At 39.9% G+C, this 13,253-nt stretch overlaps 1 protein-coding gene across 1 annotated transcript in view; it reads left to right on the top strand.

The window, feature by feature from the left end:
* VPS36 (vacuolar protein sorting 36 homolog) overlaps positions 1-8,082 on the top strand; it is a 28,225-nt gene extending 20,143 nt beyond the window's left edge. The window contains exons 7-14 of the mRNA XM_045978176.1: positions 532-564; positions 673-750; positions 1,597-1,731; positions 3,125-3,190; positions 4,688-4,752; positions 5,238-5,322; positions 6,602-6,678; positions 6,774-8,082. Coding sequence (XP_045834132.1) covers positions 532-564; positions 673-750; positions 1,597-1,731; positions 3,125-3,190; positions 4,688-4,752; positions 5,238-5,322; positions 6,602-6,678; positions 6,774-6,867 — 633 coding nt within the window. The 3' untranslated portion in view covers positions 6,868-8,082. The remainder of the gene's footprint in view (positions 1-531; positions 565-672; positions 751-1,596; positions 1,732-3,124; positions 3,191-4,687; positions 4,753-5,237; positions 5,323-6,601; positions 6,679-6,773) is intronic.
* Positions 8,083-13,253: the final 5,171 nt, after the last annotated feature.

The raw sequence follows: 13,253 nt of genomic DNA, 5'->3' as shown, positions 1-13,253 counted from the left end.
TATAATCTGTTCAATATTTGAGGCTGAGGTTTTCAGTCTCAGTTAAATCACACCTGCTATGAAAGCCAAAATTGTTGTGCCCAAGGAAGTATTCCGGCAGCTGCACATTGCCATTTTCCACCAGGAAAGCATCACAAAGCCTTTGATTCTTGACCTCCCGTCAGGAAATGGTTTGGGGAAAAAACCAGTGACAAATTTTCTTACTTGTGTGAAAGAACAGTAAATAATATTTATCTCAACAATGTATTACTTATGTCACCTTTTGTTTGTTTAATCAATAATAACTGTTTTCTCTTGGAAAATGTAAAAAGTCTTTTTTTGCAGTTTGTTTTTGGAAAATGTATGGTTTCTTAGCTAAATCGAGTTCTTAGAATAAGATAGGTTTATTACTTATGTAAATATTTGTATAAATTGATATTTGTAGGAAATTTTCAAAAATGTTTGTCTAAGGGAAGAAAATAGAGTATTCCGTTGCTTTAAGACATTTTAGTTCTTTAGATAGATTCCAACAAAAACTCATTCTCGTTTCAGGCCTTTGAAGACCTCAGCAAGCTAATGGTCAAGGTATGTGTAATTTACACCTATTGGATTCCTGCCAGTTATGATAGGGGTTTTGTTAGCAGACACTTTGGGGACATGATTTTTTTCAGTCTTTTACTGTTCTCTTGACAGGCTAAGGAAATGGTGGAGTTATCAAAATCAATTGCTAATAAGATCAAAGACAAGCAAGGTGACATCACAGAAGATGAGGTAAATAGGTTGCCTTTTTAAGGCATTAGAAACTACATTGGACAGGGGCACCTGGGTGGCTCAGAGGGTTAAAGCCTCTGCCTTTGGCTCGGGTCATGATTCCAGGGTCCTGGGATCGAGCCCCATGTTGGGCTCTCTGCTCTGCAGGGAGCCTGCTTCCTCCTCTCTCTGTCTGCCTGCCTCTCTGCCTACTTGTGATCTCAATCTGTCAAATAAATAAATAAAATCTTAAAAAAAAAAAACCAAAAAAAGAAAGAAACCAGATTGGACACATAATGCAGTGATGTTTTGGTGGGTCAGTTTCTTTCTTAATGTAGTGATTTCTGTTAGGGCTTGTGGATATATGAAAGTATTAAAGAAAAAGTCAACCGGAAGGATTAAAAGATACTTCAGTACCTTCTCTTGGAGTGTGGAAAAGAGAGATAGTGAAATGTGTAAGGAGTGGTTGTTTTATACATATCCATATGTTTGATATTTGTTTCATTAAATTTGTCTCCAGGCTGATCCCAGCCACGTTTCTTTCTAAGTTTTTGGCTCTGTCATTTGGTTGGCATTAAATACAGCACAGTCGTTTCCTAACCCTCTTCTCACTCCAGACCTGTGAGGTCAGTGGAATATGAAATATCAAGACAGGAGAAGGAAGAAGATGAATTAATTAGCTTTATGCAGGGAACTCCTAGAAATCCAGTTTCTTCGAGTTTATACTATAAGAACAAGGTAGAAGAAATGGGTGGATATAGAATTAACTAGTAGAATTGAATTTACGGTGGAAAGATTTCAAATGTTGGGGTGGAGAGACGAATGCCGCTTATTTGTCTTTTTCTGCATTTTCTTCTCTGCTTATAGACCATCAGGTTTAAGTCTTATTTGCTGAGCATGGGAATAGCCAACCCAGTCACCAGGGAAACCTGTGGCTCGGGCACACACTACCACATGCAGCTGGCCAAGCAGCTGGCGGGGATGCTGCAGGCGCCACTTGAGGTAAAAACAGAACGCAGGCAGGCTCTCGGTTATGTTCAGTAACTCCCAAATCATCGGAAAGCTAAACGCCAGCATTATGTTCCTTTCCCAGCGCGGCTACTATTCAACCCACATGTTATTTTTCTTTTTAGGAATATTAAATCAGTTTGGTGTACTTATTCGTGGATTTGTTGTCAAAATCTAGATTGTTTTCAATTTCCATCTCAGGTATCTGTAGCTTCTTCAGTCTCTTTGATAGAAAGTTTTTCTTATCTCTGATTTTCAAAAGGAAATATATGATCTCGAGATGTTTAGAGACGTTTAGATGTTTGGATGTTAATCTTAATACAAGTGTGCTGTTAATCATTTCATAATACAGATTTATCTTCTCGCATTACTCAGGCAATCAAAACTCCATTCATTAAAACGCTTATGTTAAGAAGTATTTCCGTCGTGACAAAATAGAATAGTATAATGAATCCCTGTGTGCCTGTCATCTGGGCTCGTGTGTAAGCAGCCTTCACTCAACATTATTTTAAAGCAATCCCAGACATCGCATTGCAAAAGTTTGTAAACTTTTGAGTATGTAATTACAATGATAATCATGCTTTATATGTAATTATAATCCCATTTCACACAGGAGAAGTGAAAAATAATTTTTTAGTATTTTCAAATATCTAGTTAGTATTCTCATTTTCTCTTATAGTTAATTTGTTCAAATCAGGATACCTTGCAATCGGTTGATTTTTCTCTCAGTCTTTTTTTTTTTAATTCCATGTTTCCCCTTCTCCTATCTCTTTTTTCTATCCTACATTATGTATTTATTAAAGAAGCTAGTGGTTTATTTTATAGAGTGTCTCAGATTTTATTGATTTTATTTTGACGTACTTCCCTGCCCTATGTATTCCTTGTAGACTGGAATTTACAGCTAGAAGTTCTTTTTTCCGTTTTTCTGTTGAATATTTCATAGAGGGTGCTGTGTATTTCCATCAGGGGGTACATAATGCCTGCTTGTCTTTTTTTGTGTGATGTAACAGCAGCCCCTAATAATCAATAGCTAGATCTGTTAACTTCATTTGCGGTTACAGTGGTGAGATTCCTGTTTAATTCCATAGTTTACTCATTTATTAGTTGTAATAACTTAAAACATTTCAATACATTTTTTGAAACGTGGTGTAGAGGCCCTCTTCTCTTTGAAGTAAATGTTAAAACAGTAAAATTGATGTTAAAATCCACATACTGAATTTGAAATGTTTCATGTATCTGACTAGGTTTTCCTGTGTGTAAATTTAGTTTTTAAATACTTCTTAGGAAGTTCTATGATTCCTGATTTCACTCTGATTATGGTTTCTGTTAAAAAATGCCAACTGGTGCTAATTATAACCTAAGCTTGCTAAATTCCATATTTTAACAGGAACGAGGGGGAATAATGTCACTCACGGAGGTGTACTGTTTAGTAAACCGAGCTCGAGGAATGGAAGTAAGAATAGAACATTTTGATATTCTTTAACTAAATATAGACTTTCTTAATATAACACAAATTCCCCAAAGTGAATACAATTTGAGGAAGGGTTGAGAATACCAGAACTATCTGAGAAGCAGTGTGGTGTAGTACAAGAGTGCTCTACTGCCTCGGGATCTGGGAGGTAGACTCTGTCCCTTGTTTTGCCAGTGTTGTGCTGAGTGACCTGGAGTAGCTCGCTGAACCTCACTGAGACTCGGTTTTCCTACCTTTGAAATGGGGATTTAGGTTGACTGATACCTTCTGGCTTTACTATTCCATGTCCATACTGTGGTTAATAAGCCTGTGTATGGTGTCTTTTCTCTGGGGTTGCCAACTCTTTTTAGATTCACTGGGTTGGATTCACTGGGTTAGATTCACAGATGGTCTGTGGAGAAGCCAGGGGAAAGCTGCCCTCCTCCATGGGCTCTGAATCAGCAGTGGCTGTTCTTTGACCCTCATTGTCTCTTCACACCCACGTGTCCTTGGCCCATGTTCTGTCCGTGCACTCTTCGTGCCTTTGAGTCAAACACAGTTTTGTGGTGTCAGTAATTGCCTCTGTGCGAATAGCTCATAGACCTGTCCTTGCAGCACTCACTGCAGCGCGTATATTTGAGCCTCTGCTGTGTCTTCATCTGACTGGTCACCGTGACTGCCGTCAGTGAGTGCTGACTATGAACCAGGCGCTCTGCACGCACTGCCCCATTTCTCATCATGGTACCCCAGGGGGGGAGCCACTCTCACTCTCCCCATCGAGGGCATGATATGAGGATGAGGAAGTTGAGGCTCACAAAGATTCACCTATTTGACCAAGGCTGTGCCTTGGAAAACAGTGGTTTGACAGGCACGTGGTCCCAGACCGGGCTGTCTCTGGAGCTGTTCTGGGTGACTCAAAGCTGTACTTGTCAGCCACCATGCTGGGCTGATTCTTTAAGGTTGCGTGGTCTGGAAGGGTGGTCACTAACTAGCTACATGTGACAACTGTGACTTTGCAATACAGTTAATCCAAATGGAGCTATGCTAGACGTGTCAGTTATATACCACATGTAGGAGACTTTGTACCAAATAAGAATTTCTTGGGTTAAATGAAACACATGTGTTAGAATTAATTTCACCTGTTCCTTTTTATTTTATTAATGACTACTATTATTTTATTAATATTAAAATTACACACATGGCTTGTGCTGTTTTCTGTTAGATAGCACTGCTTTGCTTCTTTGTTAATTTTTTTTTTGCCTTAGAGTGATGAAACCACCTAAAATCCCTGATAAATGATAATTTTTATGTTTTTATTTAAAAAAAATTTTTTTTAAAGTAGAGTCCATGGGCCAGCATGGAGCTTGACTCCAGACCCTGAGATTAAGTCACAGATAGATGATAATTGTTAAGTTTCCTCTTGTGTTTTAATGATCATTATAATTATATAACATTACTCTATTAATTTGCAGTGTAAATTGGATTTTTTTTTCCTATTAGTTGCTCTCACCAGAAGATTTAGTGAATGCGTGTAAGATGCTGGAAGCGCTAAAATTACCTCTCAGGTAAAAGAACCTCTGCGGGAAACTTGCCAGCTAGAGCCACTGTTACATGCAGAGTAGACAGGAAGGGCCTGCCAGGCCTGCCGTCTGTGTGTGAGCCAACATATTGCCCCTTTTGGAATGAAATAAACCGAATTCACTTGTCATCCTGGCTTCCCTCCTTATCAGGGCTGGTGGTCCAAGTCGACTTGGGGGCAGTGACAGAGGAATGTGGGCTCTTCCTAGGAGGTCAGAAGTACCAGCCCCTCTGCTAGACATCTTGTATCAGTTTCTGGAGATTTAAAAGTACAGATGTTCAGCTGTGAAGTACATTTTCCTCTCCTCACGTTCAGTAAAAAGAGCCAGACATATTTTCTGAAGCATGTGGATTATAGTTCATACTTTCATTTGGTGCTTATTCACGAGCTTTTTAGTTATGCTGTAGCTACACCTCCTTGGTTGAAGATCCTAGATATTCACAGCTGTGTTCTCCCATCTGTGATTTTTAGGCTCCGAGTTTTTGACAGTGGCGTCATGGTAATTGAGCTTCAGAGTCATAAGGAAGAGGAAATGGTGGCCTCAGCCTTGGAGACAGTATGTGAACCCTGTTTCCTCCTCATCAGTCTGCCCACCAAGACCTGAATGCCTAGCAACTTGAGAAACAGGATTTCCTTTTGAATTTAACTTTACTAAAAAGTAATGTTTGTAGACCCAATTAAAAACACCTATTTTTTTTTTTTTACCTTTTTTTTTTTTTAACTAGTCAAGTGCAGTAGTGAGAAGGGGGAAAGAGTAGAACAAGGAGTTCGATCTATAACTACCTGTGAACAATCAGTTGAGATAACTCACTACCTTCGGACCAGCCAAAAACACCTCTTATTAACAGTGAATAAATACTAATCAAAATTACACTGTTCAAGTTTTTGAAACTTAACCAAGGAGAACTGGAATTCTTGAGGTGCTGTCTTTTTGTTTGAAGCTCAGTCTCACAGACAAGTTTTTAACTTTCTTGATCAGAATGTGACCCCTGGCAGAATTTTTTCTTTGAGTAACACCTACATAAGTGGTATTATAAAATATCACAAGTTGTTTTACAGAATAATTGCTTCAAAAAATATGAAAAGCAGGGGCGCCTGGTGGCTCAGTTGGTTAAACAACTGCCTTCGGCTCAGGTCATGATCCTGGAGTCCTGGGATCGAGTTCCCGCATCGGGCTCCCAGTTCCACGTGGAGTTGTCTTCTCCCTCTGACCTTCTCCTCGCTCATGCTCTCTCTCACTGTCTCTCTCTCAAATAAATAAATACAATATTGAAAAAAAATATGAAAAGCAGCTGTAGTTTAGATGGACTTTACTGGCCAAACTACTGCTATTACTTATTAGGAGACTTGAAATATTACTGCCTTCATAGCCTCTGTGGTGAGCCTGTTTAATTAGAATAATTCATATTTATTACACTTATTTTAAACTAGGTGAAAACCTCAAGACTTGTTATTTCTACCATATATTTTAAAGCTAAACCTATATATAGGTTTCCTTTACTGGAGCATGAAATATGCACTCAGTTAGAATTTGTTACATGTTCCTTTTCAGAATCTCAAAGAGTTCTTCTTCGGTTCAGTATAGAGCCTTCGTTACGTTATAGAGGGCTTCACCGTATTTTGGTATTTTTGGCTTTACTGTGTTTCTCTGGGTCCTTCAGCATTTGTAGAATTAAACACTAGTGAAGAAGATTTAGTTCTATAGTGAATATTCTTTGGATTTGAGTAAGAAATTCAGTAAATTACTTCCTGAGTATACTGGTAGACACTCTCCCTAGGTTAGTACTTAGTTGGCCTAAATTATCACATTTTTGTCCCTGCTGTATTTCTGATAGGTTTCAGAAAAGGGATCCCTGACATCAGAGGAGTTTGCCAAGCTGGTGGGAATGTCTGTCCTCCTGGCTAAGGAAAGGTAAGTGCGGTCCTTGCTCTTCCTGCCACTTCCTTACCACCGTGTTTGTGTTTCTGAATGGACAAATGATTGTGGTGTCTCCCCTTGATTCCTAGGTTGCTTCTTGCAGAGAAGATGGGCCATCTTTGCCGAGATGATTCAGTGGAAGGCTTGCGTTTTTACCCAAATTTATTTATGACACAGAGCTAAGGGTTTTACATTTCAAATCCTTCTTGTTCACATACTTGTATCATGTAAACGTTGTAGGACATTGAGCTCAGAGTAAACCCTGATAAACTGAGAATTTCTGGAACTTTATACTGTACTATACTATAAAACCCTTTTAATTTCTCCCTAAATATTATGGTCCAAGAAGTTTACTTGGGATGAATAATAGGAAAATACAGAAAACTGAAGGCTGCTATGAATTTGAAATCATGCTACCCTCAGAGTTTAACCTGAAAAATGGCGGATTTTAACTTGACCCTCCAATCTGACCTTTTTTTTTTTTTTTTTTTTAAAGAAGGGAGTTTAGTTAATGGGGGAAGAAAGAAGTTGCATGTTTGGACAGGTTCGATCATTTTTCTGGTGTGACTAAAATTCACTGAGTTATAAACAAAGTTTTTCTCTGCATCTAATGTGCCCATTTGGGGAGGTGGCGTTCATGACGCAAGTCATAGAGTGTAGCTTAAGAACTGACAGCACAGGGACAGAGCATCAGACTGCGGGACACCGTTTGGGGCTCCTTCCGTAAGGGCTTTTCTTTAGAAGCAGTCATAAGCATGTCTTCAACAGACACCTTAAAAAAGGAGAAAATTGTATTTGACTTAACGTATATATAGTCTGACTCGTTCTTTTTTCATATGATGATTTCATGGCTGGCATTTAAAGAATGTAACTATCTCATTTTGTTGAAAAAAATGCTGTGGATTTTGAAACTGAATTAACAAGCTGTATAGACACACCCAGGAATATGATTACAAAGTTGGAAAGTAGAGGGCCAAGGAATTCCCTAGGATTGTGTGGGTGGAGGGGCCGGGAGAACCTTCAAGTAACTTCACAGGAACCTTGGTGCTCTTTGACCTCGAAAGCCAAGGACAGGAACAAAGAAGGTGGACAAGTAATCGGTTTCCTTTTCCTTCCTTTAAGGAGTTTCAACAAGACACTTTAAAAAATCTTTCATCTTCCAGCAATACTTTTTCTTCTTTACCCCATACATTAGAAATTGTGTAGAGAAACTATCTCACTGAGTAATATTAACTGCGATAACAAAAACTGGCTCATATTGAATGTCGATTGTTTGAGTTCTAAAGTGGACTGCCTGACTTCATACGTCATTGCTATCCAGCATATGGTGTGTTGGTATTACCTCAAACTCAGGGACCCCACAGGGACAGAAGGAGCCTCCCCTTCTACAACTGTGTTGAAAATGGAAAGTAGGGATGGTTTTCGGCCAAGCCTCTGTGACCAGCAGGAGGGGATACCCCAGCTCATAAGCTGGGATCCCATAGAGGTTACTGGGTGAGGTGGAGGCCACTGCCAGAGGCCACGACAGATGCCCTTTGGGGAAGTTGCAGGGATCCTCCGCTGCAGACCCAGGAAATCCCTACCACTGCAGCCATATTTGGTCCCCTGGTCCCTGCCTGCAAAAGTGGCTGTCGCTGCTTCTCATTCTCCAGCGTCACGGGAACGTTTTGGCCAAGGCATCCTGCCTGTCTTCATTTTCCAGACCTGTCGTTGATTCTGCAATATGATGACAGATCCCCTCATTTCCTCATTGCTCAGCCTCAGGTTTGTTTGGGGGGTATTCAGGGTCTGGCTGCCCGTGTCGTTCAGGCCATTGTGAAATATGGCACTCCTCTTTCTGGGTTGTACTCACACTGCTTTGGCAAATGCATACATACATGTTCATATATGCACACACACACACACACACACACACACACACTTACGCGTACCATATCTCATCTGGCTAAGGTTTTAAAAAATTTACAAAGGTAAACAATAATCTGTCTCAGTAGTTGGAGTGAGTTGCAACTAAGATTGTTTGAGCTACTGGATCTAGCGCTTAACGATTTGGATTCATTACAGCAGACTCCCAAGGTTCAATGTATTTATTTACATTAGTGTGACAAGACGTTAAAAAAAATGGAGCAATCTAAATTGTATAAAGTGAACTAAAGGGGAAGAAAAGTGACATATGAATATATTTTGCAAATGTCACATTAATTAAAAAAGTATGATTTTACTGTTTTATTTTTAAAGTGGGCATTCTTCACTGTTTCCACACCTCTGTATGTATACTTTTTATCCTCCCCCCTTTCTTTTGCCAAATAAGGTGTTGCAGAGGTTATGTTTAAATACAACCAATCAGGCCCTGAATGCAAAAAAAATTCATCTTGGTGCTTATCACTGGTATAATTATTATTTTTGCTTTATTATCTTTGCTCTTAGGAGCATAAATTTGTTTGTAGCTTTACAGTAATGGAATTTTTCTAGTCACTGTCAAAAATATTTTTACATTGTACAAGTAAAGATTGTTTTCAGGGTTAAATGATTAGAATTAATGTATATAGAGTAAAATTACTGGAAAACTTCTAAGTGATTTTTTTCTTAACGTGTTCTTTTTAAAAGACTCTGAAAAATATATGAAAGTGATAAATCTTTAATGAGAATAAGCTAGTATGTTAAGATTTTTTTCTTTATTTATGACTTCAAGATCTTACTGCTTTAGTTTTTTAAAAAGAAAACAATGGGAAATGGCTCATGAACTGTTTTGGGGTTTTTTGTTTTGTTTTGTTTTCATTCTTGATGTGAAGTCCATTGTTGACTGACCTTGTGTATTCACATGAATGTACTGTGTCTTGTTCCCTTTAACCAGACTAGCCTGAGCAGACATGGATTTGTCATGTCCTCATTCTCACGCTCTGCCCAGTAATCTCAGTGTTTTCATTTGGTATGGTAGAGTCACGACTCACAAGCTGTTTAGATTTTTAGACTGTGCCTCAGAAGTAAATCAAGCATGCTCAAAATGATCCCTGAAAATTTCTTCATTGCCAATGAAGTTCTCTGTATAGTCTTAAAATTAGAGTCCCTGTAGAGTGATACGTGGATATGAATATATTATGAACATATTACATACAATATACAATAAAAACTACATAGCATCAGTAGACTTTTATAACACCAGTAATTAAATTATTTAAATGTGTGTCCTTTTGTTTTTGTTTTTGTTTTTTGGCCACTAGGTATGCTTGAATTTATATAAATTTATTGCTAATCCCACCCCTCATGATAGATCTCTTGTGAACTCCACAAGGGGAGAGAGTTTTATCTGGTTTGTTCATGGATATATCCTCAGAGCCCTAGAACAGGGCCTGGCACACAGTAAGCATTCAATAAATATTAACTGAATGAGTGAACTCTGATGTATATACCTCTTTATAACCTGGCTCCATTTTTCCTACCTTACCTCCCATTCAATTAAATAAAAAGAAAAAATTTTTAAAAATACATATTGGCTGCGTGAGGAACTCTGTGGCCACTGGTGTTGGGGGTGGGGGGATTAATAGGATACAACCCCTGCCTTTAGGAGGGTGGCCTAGTGGGGTAAATAGACATGTGAACAGTGTTATCTGAAGATGGAAGGAGGTGCTTGTCACAGAAGCAGCACAGGTACTGTGCTGAGAAGGCAGGAGGAGGGTCCTGTAGTTCTGATGGAGGGATCTGGAAAGGCCATGTGGGAGAGGAAGGGCCTCATAAACTAGGCTCACGAGGACCAACAGATTGTCAGTAGGTGGAAGGTGCTGGGTAGGGGAACAACGTGAGGCGTGCCCCTTCCTATTCCTGGGGCCTATTTCCTTACACTGTGCAGACTTGCCTTTCTTTACTTTTCCCCATTCACTTATCACCTCCAGCCCAATAACCAGAATCAGACTCTGCTCATTCCCACCTGCTTTAGAAAAATCTGTTTCCAGTACGCAACTCTACTATTTTTAAACTCTGTAATAGTTATATTATCTGTCCCATTTATGGAACTGTATTTTGTCTTAATGCCATAAGAAAAGAGCAGAATTGGGTTTCTTTAAAGTACAAGGATTGTCACATAACTGAATCTTTTAAATCTCTTCTGGCCTAGGTCAGTGATTGTACATGGTAGATTCCTAGTTGAGTATTAATACTTGAGTGATTTTTGGATTATACTGTGTCGTGAACTGACTCACAACCCTAAATCTGTCCTTTACCATCCACCCAAAGACACTTTTCAATCAGACCTGTCGGGGCTCAGCCTGTCTGAGATACTCTGTCTTATTCAAATTCCATGACATGGGGCATATCCATGATGTGGGAAGCACTCCAGAAAAGTCAGGTTGAAACACATGTAAGATCTTGTTATTACAGTGTGGAAAGTGGGTCATCTGTGTTGTTCCTTGAGTCCTGATAATCATGAGTAAGTTGAAGCTTTTCTCTGAGAGCATTATCTAAGGAAATAAAGGATCTCTCCATGTATATAAAGGATACCAGCAAGATAGTGAATATGTTTACAGTTTACACAAGATTACTAGAACAGTCAATGACCCAGAAAGAATTAAAGCATCTTGACAGAAGCTTGTTTTAGTTAATCCCAAGACCATGGAAGCTCTTCCCTCCTTCATGTCTACACCTCCTTCTTTTGGAAAAGATTATGCCTTAAGTGTGCAATAAAGACAGAAACACAGTTTGGGAAGAATTCTAATTAAGGGAAAAAATGACCAGGCATTGAAATTACAGCTGTTATTTAAAAAATGTCCCAGCACATTGATCCAGCCCCTTGTACCGGGATGTAGGTCCTCCCAAGTCCCAAAGGTGGATTTTCCAGGGAGAGCCTGTCTGAAAGGTTAATGCAGAGCAAGTTGTTTTCTATGTTTCACTTAATCATCACAAACCTCCCATACGACTGTTATATGCCTTTTACAGTGGAGGAAGGAAGAGATTAAGTATTTGCCAAGGTTACTGAAGTAGGACTAGAATTAATCTTAGCTTTCTCTAACTCCAAAGCCCCATTCTTTTTTTTTTTTCTTCTTCACTTTTTTATTAATACGTAATGTATTGTTTCAGGGGTACAGTCCTATGAATCATCAGTCTTAACACAATTCACAACACTCACCATGGCACATACCCTCCCTAATATCCATCACCCAGCCACCCTATCCTTTCCCTCCACTGCCCAGCAACCCTCAGTTTGTTTCCTGAGATTAAGCTTCTTTTTTTTTTTTTAATTTTTTTTAAGATTTTATTTATTTATTTGACAGAGAGAGATCACAAGTAGACAGAGAGGCAGGCAGAAAGAGAGAGAGAGGGAAGCAGGCTCCCTGCTGAGCAGAGAGCCCGATGTGGGACTTGATCCTAGGACCCCGAGACCATGACCCGAGCCGAAGGCAGCGGCCTAACCCACTGAGCCACCCAGGCGCCCCCCTGAGATTAAGTTTCTTATGGTTTGTCTCCCTCCCTGGTGCCTTTTCCTCCCTACTTTCCCTGCCCCCCCCCCCACCCTGCCTCTCAGATTCCTCATATCAGAGAGATCGTATAGTTGTCTTTCTCTGATTGACTTACTTCACCAAAGCCCCATTCTTTACATTGAGCTCTTGCTTTCAAAAATGACAAGGACTGTAGCATATATTTGAAAAGATATCTGAACTTGGACTGATGAATGGACGTTGGTAGATACTTTCTGTCAGTAAAGCCTTGGATGGATTTAATTAGTACTGCTAGTATTAATTATTGGACGAGATAAGTACTTAGCAAATTCCGTATCTCAGCCAACTGATACTGATAGTTGAGTAATTGCGTTACCTTTTAAAAGATTAAGTGATAGATTCAAAAACCTGCAAATGCTTTATTTTTAAGTTTTAAAAATGGAGGTAATATTTACAGTGACGTGTACATATCTTAAATTGGAGGCATTTTAACAAATGCATACTAAATCCATGTAACTCACCACCCCAGCCAGTAGAACATATCTGCCATCCCCCTGGGGCCTCTTTCCAGTCACCTGCTCTCTGGAGGCCCCTCCTGTTCTGATTTCTATTACCACACACTAGTGGCGTCCGTTAAATGGTCTGTTTCGTGTAGAAGAAAAGCAAATGGTAGACTGTATTCACAGGACAGTGGACCGAAAAGCACGGCTGTAAAGGTGGAGCTCTTATCCTCCAGTATTCTTGTAAAAAGACAACTGTAACACTTGCGAATTAAGGTGTCATTTTAAAAATTTAGCCAGCTCTGGCTGCGGGGAAAGAAAAACCTAAACGAAGATGCGCTTTGCCGGAACTGTTCTCTTTTGAGACTCTTCAAGGCCATTTGGGCAACCCAGTTTACAGCCCACCAGTGAGGCCACTTGGATGGCTCACTTTTGTGGGTCTCCAGAAGAAAGGACCCCGGGGGGAGAAGTGATTGGATCAGAACGTGGGGAGACTGCGGCTCGCCCTGGGCCCAGGCGTCGGGCCGTGGGTGTATGTCCGGGCTGTACCCGGCTCCCGAGGACCCCCTCTCCCCCCCACTCCCAACCGCAACTCCCTACTCCGCGGCCCTAGCCGCGCGCCGGGGGAAAGATGCGCGGC

This window comes from Meles meles, chromosome 14 (genome assembly GCF_922984935.1).
Source record: "Meles meles chromosome 14, mMelMel3.1 paternal haplotype, whole genome shotgun sequence".
Classification (NCBI taxonomy): Eukaryota; Metazoa; Chordata; class Mammalia; order Carnivora; family Mustelidae; genus Meles; species Meles meles.
Note: the sequence above shows the minus strand (reverse complement) of the source record. Positions and strands in the feature narration are given on the sequence as shown.